The sequence below is a fragment of the Typopeltis vanoorti genome, chromosome 5 (genome assembly GCF_054136105.1).
Source record: "Typopeltis vanoorti isolate ZY-2024b chromosome 5, IOZ_Tvanoo_1.0, whole genome shotgun sequence".
Lineage (NCBI taxonomy): Eukaryota > Metazoa > Arthropoda > Arachnida > Uropygi > Thelyphonidae > Typopeltis > Typopeltis vanoorti.
Window position 1 is genome coordinate 46,237,852 of NC_143553.1, and position 15,580 is coordinate 46,253,431.

Below are 15,580 nucleotides of genomic sequence, written 5' to 3' on the forward strand. Positions count from 1 at the left end.
AAGATTTTTTTTTCTAGGTTGGTACATCTGCCATAAGCATCCATATGAAATTGCAAGTCATTCTATCAAGTAGTTTGTTTTATACAACTGTCTGAAGCAAAAGTATTGTCTGTATCCCTTGAAATGGATAAAACTGAGTATCATGCGGTTATAAAATTCTTTGTAAAAGAAGGTTTAACGCAAAAAGAAATTCATTCGAAGTATAGCCCGGCCCGGTTGGCCGAGCAGTTAGCATATCCACTCTCCACCCAGAAAGCTGCGGGTTCGAATCCCACCGTTGGCATGGATGTTTGTAATTGTCTGTGGAAATACTAGTGGTGGTGGTGGTGGGTGGTAGATGGCATTGGTGTAGTTGGTGGAAACAGAGAGAGAGATGTAGAGTAGGTGTCCTCCCTCGATGAGTCTTTGGACTCCCTGGAGGTGTCATGTAATAATAATATAAAAGTTTTTGGGCACTGTTCTTCTTTGTTTTCGACAATTAAGAAATGGGCTGCTGATTTGAAACGTGGCCATACCAGTCTGAAGATGATCCATGTGAAGGACGTCCAAAAAAGTGTAACAACACCTGAAATCATTGATATCAAGTGCACAATATGGTATTGGATGACCAGTGAGTCAGAGTGCATGAAATAGCTGAAACTATAGGCATTTTCAAAGAACGTGTAGGATATATTTTGCATGAACAATTGCAAATGAAAAAGCTTTTGGCAAGATGGGTGCTGTGCTTGCTCACAGCAGATCAAAAACGCACTCGCATGAAAATCTCTGAACAGTGCTTGGAGCATTTTAACAAGAATAAAACTGATTTTATGCGTCGATTTATTACTATGGATGAGACTTGAATTCACCATTACACACCAGAATCCAAACAACAGTCAAAACAGTGGACAGAAGCCGGTTGTTCAGCACCAAAGAAGACAAAGTCAGTTCCATCAGCAGGAAAGGTCATGGCATCGGTGTTTTGGGATGCTAAAGGCATTTTGTTTATTAATTATCTTGAAAAGGATAAAACAATAAATCATCTTTCATCAGGACAATGCACCTGCCCACAAAGGTGTTTTGGCAATGGGAAAATTAAAGGATCTGCACTATGAATTGTTGGAACATCCACTCTATTCTCCAGATTTGGCTCCCTCTGACTTCTATCCCTTCCCAAAACTAAAACTCTTCCTCGTTGTTCAGTGTTTTTCTTCCAATTAACAGATGATTGCAGCTGTAGAGGGTATTTTGCAGATCTTACTGAGAACCACTACAGGGATGGGATAATGGCGCCAGAGCATTGCTGGAATAAATGTATTAGTCTTAAGGAAGATTATGTTGAAGAATAATTTTGAAATGATAAATTCGTTTTTTCATTGTTAGGCCAAGAACTTTTCAGACCACTCTCATATTGTAACTCATGAAACTTATGTTTCAGAATATTCAAAATATTATGTTATTCTATTTAATTTGCTGGTGCCAGCCAAAATGCTTGAAAACCATTCCTAGTATACCTAAAAACTGATAAATGACATTATAAATCTCTATTTCTTCTTAAAATTTAATTTAACCTTTTTCAGTAAAGAGGATAATTCATCGAGAATGGCCATTACAAGAGCACTCTCTCTTCCATCTTGGTCATGTCCTCATTTAAACAAGTGTGGTAATGATGAAGTGTTATTTCCTGGTGCAGCTACAGCTCAGGAACGCATGTCTTCAGGTAAGAAATATCTTGCGCTATAATAATAATTTAATGCTAAACATTTCATCAAGTGTCACATCTAGACAGATAGATATATTCTCATAATGGTAGATTGATATTTCTGAATTAATTTCCATGTTCTTTAATAATCTAGTTGAGTTTCATCTTGTATTTATTATAATCTTTGACACAATGTGCTATTCATTTCAGTAGATGGGAAAATATCTGGAGCAAAGTTTGGGGAGTTAATGATACATTTTAATTATGATGGGATACTAAAAATGTCTTTCTGGTAATGGCAGTAGGTATTTCATTGAAATAAAGTGATAGCTTTCTTGAATTTATCTCTGCCAACATTCAGGTAGTGATAGAATTATTACCATCACTTTGGCTTCATCTGACATGAAGTAATATTTTCATACCCATTTTGCTCAAAAAATGCTTAAACGTGAAATTAAAATGCATCAAAGCATTAGATTTTTAGAATTAAAAAAATGGATCATAACTCTATTTTTATAACTTAATAATTTATTGAGATTTTTTTATTTGCCTTTAAAACTTAGTTATTAATGGTATGTTTTCATTTCATTAAGAGAAAAGAAGGTTATTTAAAAGAATACTGCAGTATTGTTGTATCATGAATGAATTTGAGTGACTTTAGATGTACTTTTTTTGCCTAGTGATGTTTATCTTCAAAAATAATGCATAGTTATATATTATGCTGTGTATTATTATTATTACAGGGGCATCATTAACATCTAAATATGCAGGGGACTCACACTAGCTCTGTTTCATAATACCTGTTTTAATCAAATCTATATTTCATTATTTTTTTCAGCCATAATGCTCTCGTTTATATATATATAAAGTAAATTTTAATCACTGTTACATATTTCAGTTTTCTGTATATTAACTTTATGTATTAATTTTCATCTCATATGAGAATGTTGTTCAAGTAGCTGATGGGTATACTTTTATGGGTAACTTTTTGAATAAAACACTCGTATTACTTTTCTTAGTGTCTAGAAAATCTAACGATAAGAAAAAATAAGAAATTGGCATCCCTTATCGAAAGACCAGCCACTTACACTTCCTCTAGACCTTTCTGGAGTATACCAGGTCCCTTGCAGCTGTAAATTGTCCTATTTTGGTCAAACAGGCAGGACAGCAAATGTCAGGATATTGGAACACAAAGACTACATCCGGTTTCACCATTACAGTCACTCTGGGCTTGAAGACCATGCTCTGAATACCGGGCACAGAATACACTGGAAGAAAGCCACATTATTACACCGCAGCAAATTTAAATACAAAAGATTGTTCATGGAATCAGCCTCAGCTCTAAAAAAATTTCCAAACCTTGACAAATTTGGATGCATGAGACTGCCCCAAATTCCGGAAGCTTGCATCTTGAGAACTTCAGCCCAACAGCCAAGACAACCCAATATAGCTTGCTGGAGGGTACCTTTAGGACTCTAGGAACAATGTCAGTTTTCTCTCTTCTGCCTCATTTGCTCTTTGTAGTGCCTGCATCACGTATGATAGTTGTATGTTCCCATGAAGATGGCGATGTGACATTGCCGAAATATAGGAAGTATTTATTAAAGTTTCTTTTAATTAATATTCCAGTATACATTGTAAATTCCTGAAATAATTTAATAGTCATGTGTTACCAACTTATAAGCCTATCTATAAGAATGTCTAGAAAATCATTAGGCAATGGTTGATGACTGTTAGACTGTGTTAATGAAGTGTGAATATCCTTATGACTGAAAAAAAGTATTATAAACAGTTACCTGATTTTTCACAATGAATAAACATTATTCAAATAATTTTAATTATCAGGTAAGTACAAGTCAGTTTAAAAAATGTAATTTTCTTGGTATCTTTTATTTTGCATTCTGTATGTGGTACAGGCCAAAAAAAGAGAATTAGTTTTTTTTTTTTTTTAAATAATGCATTAGAATTCATTAACCTTACTAAGACCTTACTACTATAAATTAAATCACAAAATGTTTTTGAATAATTGCAAATGTAAAATAAGAACTGCAGTTACAAAAAGCATAAAAGTTAGTTATATACGCTATTATATATGTGCAGCTTACAGTATTATTTTTGCTATAGAATGAAACGGAATACAGCAATATCTCGCATAGTCCGGTTAATCAGTTCCACCGATATCCCAGACTGTTTGAAACTGGACTAATCGAGGAATTAGATACATACAAAAAATGATAATTGGTTCCAAAAAAAAATATTCTCCCTATTTTTCAATAAATAAAACGAGATTGATAAATTCAACTTCAAAACTATGGCACAAATAATAGGCCTTAAATGTTGCAATGATATCATGATCCATTGGTTGGATCACTGACGTCATATTTGGTGGAAGAAAAGTTATTTGTACATTTTCATTTAAATCACAAAGCCCAGTCGGATGACCGGGGTCTAAGATCAATAAAATCTTAAAATCTAATCCTTTTTCTCTGCAATAACGTTCTGTTGTAGGACAAAAATAGTTGGTAAACCAATCTTCAAATAAAATTCTTGTTTTCCAATGCTTTCTTAGTTGAATGCCACAACACTGAGAGATTATTTTTTGATATATTTTTAAGAGCTCTAGGATTTTCTGCATGGTATGCAAGCATCGGTTTTTATTTGAAATCCCCTGCTGCATTTCCACCTAATAACAGTGTGAGACGGTCTTTTGAAATTTTATATCCAGGGCATGACTTTTCATTGGCTGCTATAAAAGTGCATGATGGCAACTTTTTCCAGAATAATCCCGTTTCATCAATGTTAAATATTTGTTCATCTTTGTAGCCACCTTTTTGTATGATTGCACTCAATTCCTTTGGATATCTTAAAGCAGCCTCTTTATCTGCACTGACAGGTTCGCCAACAATATGAACATTGTGAATACCAGTTCGTTGCTTAAAACGAAAAAAAAACACCCATGACTTGCCGTAAAATTTTCACTAGTTCTCTCACCTTCGTTTTCTATATTATCTATGGTCTTCAAGTCATTGTAAAGACTGAATGCTTTGGCTTGAATTTCCATTTGACTAAGCGGAACTTGCTTTTGAGTTAAGTCTTCGATCCATATGGATAAAAGCCGCTCCATATTTACCATTCGAGTGCTTCTAGTTTTAGTCACTATTTTTGATAAATAAGAAGCAATAGCCATACCTTGCGATTTGTATTGATCTTTTTTTTTTTTTTTGATAAGTTTTGGAACTGATGACTCGTCTATTCCTTTTTCACGGTCTATTTTAGCAAAGGATGCACCTTCTTCATGAAGCTTGATTATATCGAGCTTTTGTTCTAAAGTGAGCCATTTACGTTTCTTGGTGACAGAATCACTTTCATTTTCTTTTTGCACTCGTGTAGTTTTTTTAAGTGGGATTAAAATTTAATTATCACAAATTCAACATTAAAGTTCACAGATGTCCACTGCTTACTCGTACTGTACATAGCTTACACATTAAGACTTTGAACATAATGCCGCGTTTACATTCTCGCCGAGTCTAGGTACATACGCATACAACGGGGAACCCCCGAAAAAATTGAAATATCATATCGCATAACTTTAAAACTGCATAAAAATAAACTGCACAAAAAGAGACTTGACTGTATAAAGGGAAAAAAACCGAACATATATGTATAAAAAAAATAATTTTGTGTACTCATTTTTTAGGATTTAAAACCGGACTATGCGAGCTATTGCTGTACCTACAGGATACTATTTATTATATAATAGCCACGAAATAATATTTTATTTATAAGAACACTTACTTAGTTTGTTCATACCATTGCCTTTGCTCATCAGTTAATTTATATACATTATTCTGAATAAATATCTGTAGAAAGATAAATAAATTCTAATTTTTGAAAAAGGAAAATAAACATTCTTTGATTGAATTTTTATTTCTATTTAGATTAATAAATATTTTCAGCATTCATAAATAAGTATTGGTGCTTATGCAGTTTCTTAGTGTGATTTAGTCACTACATATTTCATGGCTTCAGTTGTCTACTAAAGGAAAAACTTGTTTAATTATTATTTTTTATTTATGTGATTACCATCAACAGACTCTAGACTTATAGTATGTGTTAGTATTGGCAGGCTAAGGATTTTTTTCTCTCATTATTTTTTATATTCTAAATTTATTTTGTTACATAGTTTGAAAACCCTGCTCTAGATACCATACATGGAACTTTTCCAAGCCACTTCACATTTCTAGTAAGTGGGGAAACGGCCTCACACCTGGCAGTGAAATTCATCTTGCACCTGAAGACAAGCACAAACATTCATATCCATGGTAGGAATTAAACCTGCAACCTGTTTGGAGATCACATGTGTTAACCACTCAGCCAAAGAGGCTACATGTTTATCTGTCCATTTTAATTTTTAGGGATAGTAGTAAGTGTCTCAATAATGGATAATTTGTTTAGTGTGGCATCATTACTGCATGTTACAATGACATATATTCATTTATGATATATTTATTTATTTATTAAATTAGTTCTGCTGGCTGGCTGCTAGATAGTGTTATCTTTAATCTTTAAAGGTACCTGTGGCATGACTATAAACAATAAATTACACGATAACCACAGTAATTAACTTTAATGAAATGAAAGTACAGGCAGCCCTCGGTTTACTTCGGTTCAATTTACGGCGATTCACAATAACGCCGGATGTCTGCACCTGCTTTCTTACTGTAGTGTGGTCTGACCGAGAAATGATACTAGCAGGAACTCTAGTGTTTGATTGTTTACTGAGCTACTACAACGTATATGTATCAAACCTAGTTTTACTATTGAATCTACCTAATTGTTCTGTTTAATTTTTTTTACATACATATATTTAAATTGATAAAGTACGTAATTACATACCATGTCTGATAAAAGAAGTGCAGAAAAGTTAGCAGAACTTGGTTTTAAGAAGGCACAGAAATCAATCACACTTGAAAAGAAGATGGAGGTGATTCGATGAATGGAAGATGGGCAGACACGTGCTAATGTCTGTAGAAGTATGATCTTACCTCCATCAGCTGTTACCACAATTATGAAAAATGCAGATAGAATAAAACAGTCTGCGCAACCATCTACGGCAGTACTAAATGCAAAACATGTAAGTTATAGCAGGAGTAAACTTCATGAAAAAATGGAAAAATTATTCAGAATGTTACAAGGACATAGTAAGAGAATATGATTCCACACAGTTTGATGGGTGGATGACTTGAATCGGAAAAACATCCCTCTGATGCAGGCTGTTATAACTGAGAAAGCTGAAACAATTTTTGAGGATCTTAAAAAGACAGATGAAGGCGAAGAAACATTTTTAGGAAGCAAAAGTTGGTTCATGAGATTTAAGTCTCGAAGTAAGTGCCATAGTGTCAAATTATGTGGTGAGGCAGCAAGTGCAGATGTTGCGGCAGCGGCTGCTTTTCCTAAAGAATTTCAAGACTGTGCAGAACAAGGAAGTTATCCTCCTGATCTCGTTTTTAATGTTGATGAAACTGGGCTTTCTAATGAAAAAAATTGCCACCACACACCTTCATTTCCTGTGAAGAGCGTTCTGCTCCAGGTTTTAAAGCTGCAAAAGATAGACTTATGCTTTTGTTGGGTGCAAATGTCTCCGGAAACTGTGAAGTTTAAACCAATGTTGGTGTACCATTCACAGACACCACGCACCTTCAAGGGTCTAAAAAGCCATGCTGCCAGTCTATTGGAAATGGAACAAGAAAGCTTGGGTTACACAACGTTTTTAGAGATTGGTATACAAATAATTTTTGTCCTACTGTGCTTCGCTTCTGTAAAGAAAATGATTTCGCAGCCAAGGCATTGCTTCTCTTGGATAATGTCCCTGGACATCCTCAAAACCTTGCTGAAGTAAGAACACCATTGGATGTGAAGGTTGTTTACATGCCCCCAAACACATCGCTTTTGCAGCCGATGGAACAGGGGATTATATCAATTTTCAAAGCCTATTACTCCGTATAAGATTTATGGAAATGGTAAGATTCTTGGACATTTCAGGAAAAACTATTATAGACTATTGCCGGTCATTCGATATTTTGAAGGCATTAACAACATCAAGGCAGTTTGGAACGAAGTGTCAGCAAAATGTTTAAAAGATGCATGCCGAAAACTTCTTCCAGCATTTATGCACGACTTCGAGGAATTAGAGCAAAAGGCAAATGTTATTGAAGACGTTACCAAGCTTGCACGAGAGTTGGGATTGGAGAGCCACGATAAACCGCTTTCCAATGAAGACTTAAAAGAATTAGCCGAACAATTAAGTCAACATCCAAAGGAGGAGAAAGAAAACGAAGAAGGTCCTCAGAGAGAGAGATATAAAAATGGTCGATTTACAGCATATCCTTGCAAGCATAGAGACATTGACTGATGAACTCTGTGAAATGGACTACGATTGGGAAAGGAGTGTGAACGTAAAAAGGAGTGTAATCACATCTATTCGACCTTACACTGAACTCCTTAAAGAAAGAAAAAGAAAATCTAGGCAGTTAACACTGGATACTTTTTTCAAAAAAAATGCAGGTGATCCAAAACCAGGAACTTCAACATAGAAATATGTAATATCTTTTCAAAGTTTCATATGGTTTGTATATAATTTTGTTTTGTTTTCATTATTAATAATTTTATTTTAACAAATATATATGTATGTATTATCAAAGCTTCAAATATAATAATGCTACACATACTTCACGTGCATATTTTTTGACTGCATGGAACATAACTTCGTACCTCCCATTAAAATTAGGTTCATTTTATGCCTATTCGGTTTATGCCTGTTTTTTCAGGAACGGAAGTGAGGTATAAACCGAGGGCTGCCTGTACAGATATTTCATAATGAAAATAACAGTACCTCATTCAGTGCATAGAAACAAGCAAATCAAAGAAACGGGAATACAAGGTACATACAGCAGTCAGTGGTTTACCAATTAAAAACTTTTTTTCTTTTTTTTTTTTTCCAGATAGTGTTATGTTTATTTATGAATGCCAGGAGTGCCAGAAATAAGGGAGTTGAAATTGTTACATTGATTGAGTTTACATGAGAATGACATCTAGATGGGAATAGAAATGGAGGTATAGGATGTTTTGTGTGAAGATAGTATGAAAGGCAAGAAGGGAGGGGAATTATGTCCATGCAAGGTTTAGATAGAAGGAGAAAAAATTGGCAGTGGCTTTGAATCAGTATGGTGTAAAGTGAATAGAAGGAGACATTCCAATCAATATTGCTGTAGACAACTACAGCAATATTGATTGGAATGAAGAAATCTCAGGTTCTTAAGAGACAACAGTCTTTTGCCAGTACATAATGGATTGCACATGAGGGTTTAAGAGTCTTAAATTTGGTTATATCATCAAAGAATGGGATTGTGAATGGAGTGTCTAATCTTCCCCCAGATGGAGCGAGCAACAATGAATATATCTCTTCTTATTATTAATATATCGAACTACAAGGTCGATGATTATTGAAAACTTACGAGACAACTCGGAGCGATATAGATGCTGTGTGGGCATTGATGAAGAACTATTTAACAGCTGCAGTGTCTGAGTATATATCCAAAAGACTAAATAAGATATGATGAATGAAGTGTATACTTTACTTTTTGGATAAAGGATTAAACCAAGAATATAATTTCTTGGCATCTTTAATTTATAGTATAACCAAGTGGAAAATCTTTCAACATCTATCTCTAATCCAGAATATTTTAATAATAAGGTGACATCTTTTGGCTGCTTGTATAAGGAAATATGACTACTTGATTTCTTCAACCTTGATATCACTTCTGTGTCTGGCTCACACTGATGAGACCTCAATAAAGGTCAAAGCTGACCTGGATAGTGACCCCTTCCCATAATGCATAGCATTATGCATGTCTGTCATTTCTTCCATCATTATCTAGATTCCCCAACTCTATATCAGGTCTTACACCAATAAATAATTTCGCCTGCCACCAAACACATTCAAGTGGAGGTAGTTTCTCTTATATAAATCAATTCTTCTCTCAAACTCGGTTGACCCATCCAAAAACTTGCAGCCATTCCTTTTACTTTGCACTGAACCATTGGCCATCATAATCTTTCTTTTTAATTCAGTACTATCATATCTTGGTAAGAGATGATGATTTTTATTGTCTTACTCTTCACTCTCATTTCTTCAGCAATCATTTCATATCTCTCTCTCTCTCTCTCATATGTTGAAATTTTAAATCTTTTGTACCTATGAGACCTACCATTTATTTACCTCTTCTTTTTTGTTGCATTTGTTACATCTTCATTTTCAGCCCCAGAAAATAAAGTAGTAACACAGTCATCAGTGGCATGTTTTATAGATGCATCACCATACCATATTACATATTTCATCATCTTCTTCTTCTTCTTGCTAACATGGATTTTAGGCCAGGTGGCCTGTTCTGGTCTCATGCCATCTCTTTCTTGGTCTTCCGAATCTTCTTTTCCCACTTATTTTATATCTGTATAATATTTTTGTTAGTCTGAGTCTACTGTCTTATGTAGTAATTAATTGGTTTTATATTCAGGGATTGTGAAATTTCTTCATTTGTTTTGTGGTCCCACTTGGTATATCCAGCTGTTTTTCTGAGAAATTTCATTTCTGCTGTTTGAATTCGTTTCTCATCTTTACTTTTTTTTTATAGTCCATGTTTCACTTCTGTATAGTAATCATTTTTCATCTTTCCTTGTTTTTTACAGTCCATGTTTCACTTCTGTATAGTAAAGTTGGTTTTGACAAGACATTATATAGTCTGATTCTAGTGTGTTTTTGTACTAGGGATGGCTTAAATATATTATTTATAATGCCATTTACTTTGACAAAGTTTGATATTTTAGTGTGTGTCTTTTTCTTCTTCGTATGATAAATCAACATCCGAAGTATTTGAAAGTATTTACTTGTTCTAATATTTTATTATCTATCACTATTTTACTTTTTATTTGGTTTTCTCCTTTGAATGCCATTATTTTTTTTTTCTTTAGATATTGTCATATTATATTGTTTTGAGATATCTTTTAATGATCTTTGTAAATCATCTTCTGATGTAGCTAATACTATTTGATCATCTGCAAATATTAGTGTATCTATCTTCATTTGTGGGGTTACTTCTATACAAAATGGGTTACACTGTTTCCAGATTGTTATAATTTTACACACACACACAGGTATCCCTTGCTTAACGCGGTATTTGATTAACGCGGCAAAATTAATTGTGACAATCCCTTGATATACGCAGCAAGAGTTTTAATTAACATGCCTTTAACCCTGTGGAGCTCGCAGCTGATATGACAGATACATGCAAAATGTTTAATATAAATATTCTTACACAATTCAGTGTATAGCTTGGAGGTCATGAGCAGCTGTGCATTCTTATGTTACAAGTGATATTCTGCACTTTTTTTGCTGTCAGTTTGGTTTAACACATGTTATGTAAAGGTTTGTGATATTTGACAGTAAATTGTATCTGAGAGATGCCGTGACCTCCGATGTCATTATGGTTTAGTTTTTTTTTTTTTTTAAATTCTTTGTTCAATAATTTCTAGATTGTAACTGAAAATAAATAAACCATCATGTATTACTGAAATAGAGAGCCAAAGACTTATTTATCATACATGCCCTGTAGGAGATGTGCTTTACATTATGGAAAATACCAAGGAAAGTGATCCGGAACTTACTCCACCTTTACTACGAGTTGCCCATAAGGTTGCTTATGCTTGCATCTACTGAAACTTTTAGTTTCTATATATTCGGCACGAAACTCTTGTAGTTTCTATATTCGTCAAAGAAATAATATTGGACTCAATATCCACTTAATTTGTACCATCATGTATTATATTTGCAGTGTGTTTTCTTTATGTTTTATTGCTTGTTTGCCGAGTGTCTGGAGAGTCATTTTGCTTGTTATCGTAGAATTTATGCCGATAAGAAAAAAACTAAAACTGTTCAAACGACGCTTGATAAATTCTTTTGATAAACAAATTGCAGTAAATAATGTAGGTACAAATATTTATTAAACATTTACTTTGCATTCATATTTTATCTTTCTTAAAAGAGTACCATATAAAATTAATTATTAATACAATAATCGATCATGGACGAATTGTAATTTTTACCATTGGTTATTAGATTTGATTAACGTGATTTTGATATACGCGGTAATATCGAGTGATTAATTAACCACGTTAATCGATGGATACCTGTATATATATTGAAAAGCAGAGGTGAGAGGGTACACCCTTGTCTCTTGATATATCTTCCCGTTCTGAGATGTGTTCTAATTTAACTGCTATTTTATTTCCTGTATATATTTCTTGAATAGATTGTAAAAGTTGTTTTGGTATATTTAAATCGGTTAATATTTTAAACAGTTTTTGTCTACTAATTTTGTTAAAGGCTTTTTCATAATCAATAAAGGCCACGTGTATTTCTTTTTGAAATTCTCTTCTCTTTTCTATTAATAATTTTAGAGGAAAAATTTGATCTCTGCAAGATCGGCTTTTTCTTTCTACTAGAAGAAGAACTGTTTTCTTCTTCTAGTAGTTTGTCTTCTATAATACTGTTTAGCTTCTCTTTTAATATTCCTGCATATATTTTATATCCTGTATTTTCCAACCAATTCCCCTATAGCTATTACAATCGTTCTTTATTTCCATTTTTATAGATTGGGATAACCAGTGCTTTTTTTCAAAGAGTTCCAGACATCCAAACCATATTAAAAAATTTCAGAAGTCTTTCATTAAATTTTCATTTACATTTTTGTATAGTTCTATATTTCTATTGTCTTCTGGTGTTTTCCTATTTTTCATCTTCTTTATTGTATTTTTCAGTTCTAATATTTTGATATTTTCTGTTAAGTCATTCATTGTTTTATAAAATTTTATTTCATTATTCTTTTCTGTCTGGAGATTTTGGAAATAGGTCACCTATTTTTCTAAATCTTTTGTTTGTATTTTTATTTTTTATTTTATTTCTTTATTCATGTATTTTATTATAGGTTTTGGGTTGTGGCTTAAATATATCCTTTTCTGGTTCTGTTACAAAATTGTTCCATCTCTCTCTCTCTGTTTTTTCCCTTACTTCTGCAATTGCACTGTTTCTTTTATACTCTATTTCTGCTTCTATTGTTTTAGAATTTAGCCATTTCTGGTAACTGTCCTTCTTTGTTTTTATTATATTTTCTATTTCTTTTTTCCAGTCATATAATCCTCTTTTTCTAATCCATTTGCATTTTATTCCTAAACTTTCTGTTGCTGCTTTTGTGAGAATTTGTTTCAAATTTTCCCATTCCTCTTCTGTGTCACTTCATTCATGTGTAGTTTCTGTTTTTGAATTTGTGCATTTTTGATATTTGTCTAACTTGGGGATCCTGTAATGAAGAAATTTTGTAACTAGGTTGGTAAGAATTTTTAGCAACTTTGGTTTAAATTGAATTTTTGCTGATACCGTATAATGATCAGAGTTTAATTCAAAACCTCAATGTCTAAAATTAGCTCCACTAATTTAAAATTTGCGATAATATAGTCAGTTACTGATTTGCATCCTCTGGCTAACCAAGTATATTTATGTATTTCCTTGTGTTTAAACACCAAATTCATTATTCTCATATTATTATAAATGACAAGATCTTGAAGTCTGTGACCATTTTGATTACATGTGTCCTCACCAAATTTACCTATGTTTGTTTTGTATTTTTTGTTTCCTATTCTGGCATTTAAATCTCCTACTAGTAGTAAATAGTAGATTTACTACTAGTAGGAGAATTTACTATTATTTAGTAGTAAATTTACTACTAGTAGTAAATAATCAGTTTTGTTTGTTTGATCTATGACATTCTGTAATTCTTTATAAAATATATTACTGTCCTCTTCTTTTCCCTCTTCTGGTGCATATGATCACCAATTATTGTTGGCATCTTAATGTCTTGAGTCTATTTCTATTAGTCTTTTCTTCAAATAGTTATAATAAACAATATTGTTCTTTAAAGATTTATGTACCATAATCATTATACCTGCTTTTGCTCTTTCTTCTTTTTTTTTAACACACTGTAGATTTGTATATAGTTGCTTGTTTCTTTTTTTTTCTTTGTTTCTGTTACTATCATCATCATCAAATTCCTGCCATGTACCCTCAAGGAGTGTACAGGATATGATACTACTACATGATAGCACTACATAAAAAATTTACATCATTACTAACTTCCTATCTACAATTTTCCTCCAGATCAGTCTGTTACTTGTCAAGCCAACATTATTTGATCTTATATTTCTATCATCTAAGGCACTTCATACCGTATCAATCCACCTATATCTTGGTCTTCCCCTGGGCCATTTTCCTGCCAACCTACCAGAGAACACTTGTTTTACTAATCTTTCCTCACCCATTCTGTTTAAGTGACCATACCACCTGAGATTAGCTCTGCTAATGAATTCCTGGATGCTGACAATGTCAAGTTCTTTCCTAATATCCTCATTTTTAATATGATATTGCCATTGATGCCATCTGTTCACGCCTCTAATCTTTCTCAGGACTCTCATATCTGCAGTCTCTAGTCTGTGGTCAATGTTTTACTTCTGACCCAGCTCTCAGATCCATAAGTTAAAACTGGTTTGAACACTGTCTTGTACACAGCTAATTTAGTGTTCCAACTAATTTCTCTCTTATTTCATATGAATTTATTCAATTGACTTCCTACTATACCACCTTTGTTGATTCTGTTGTCTATTTCCATATTTAATTACCATCTTCACTAAAAATCGTGCCTAAGTAGCTGAAATGTTTTACTGGTTCCACAGGTTCTCCATTCACAACACAGTTGACATTTTCAACGATTCTACCTATTTTCATTGTCTTTGTCTTTTTATCTGACCTTCATGCTATATCTATTACAACAGTTATTCAATTTAGTCAGAGAATCTTGCAGACTTGTAGCAGATTTATTTAGAAGTATAACATCGTCTGTATAAAGCAAAGAGCTGACATTAACATCTCCAATTTTGATATCATGTTTAATACCACTTTCCTTCATAATGTAATCCATATAGATAATGAATGACAGAGGGGATAATGTACATCATTGTCTGGCACCAGATTTAACATTAAACCATCTTCCTGTACTTCCTTCAATTCTAACTGCTGACTTAAAACTCAAATAAAGACTAAGTATTGCTTGATAAAATGCCCCATTGACACCATATAACTGTAGCGTTTTGAATAGCTTCTCTCTTGGCACCTTGTTGTCATATGCCTTTTCCAGATCGATAAAACTTAAATACAGCTCTTTGTTATATTCCCATGATTTCTCAACTGTTTGTCATTAAGTGAAAATCTGATCTTGACAGCCTCTATTTGGGCTGAATTCAGCTTGTTCTTCAACAAGCATCTCTTCCACAATTCTTCTCAACTGTTTCTCAAGTATACTTGCATAAATCTTACCAGGAACACTCAGTAGAGAAATACTTCTGTAATTTTCACATTCAGTTTTATTTCCCTTTTTATATATGGGCACTATGAGAACTCTACTCCAATCATCGGGAATTCGTCCTTCTGTCCAGGCCTTCTGAACTATGCAGTGAAGCCCCTGTAAGACTTTTATACCACCATACTTCAGCATTTCTGGTCAAATATCATCTACTCCTGCTGCCTTTCCACATTTCAAGCCTTGGATGGTTTTTTCTACTTCAAGTATGGATATGTATTTCTGATTTCATTCGTGTTGAGTGTTTCTTACTGCTGTGCTGTCACTAATTGTTTTGTTTACCAATTTTTTGAAGTAATTACTCCATACTTCAAGGATATCTTTTTCTCTCGTTTAATGTCACCTTTATCATCTCTAACTCCTTTTTGCAGCACTCTTT

General features: G+C 33.3%; 1 protein-coding gene across 1 annotated transcript in view; it reads left to right on the forward strand.

Moving 5' to 3' along the window:
• LOC150106355 (serine/threonine-protein kinase 10-like) overlaps positions 1-15,580 on the forward strand; it is a 413,234-nt gene that overhangs the window by 161,512 nt on the left and 236,142 nt on the right. Inside the window, exon 10 of the mRNA XM_090393096.1 lies at positions 1,560-1,699. Coding sequence (XP_090249222.1) covers positions 1,560-1,699 — 140 coding nt within the window. The remainder of the gene's footprint in view (positions 1-1,559; positions 1,700-15,580) is intronic.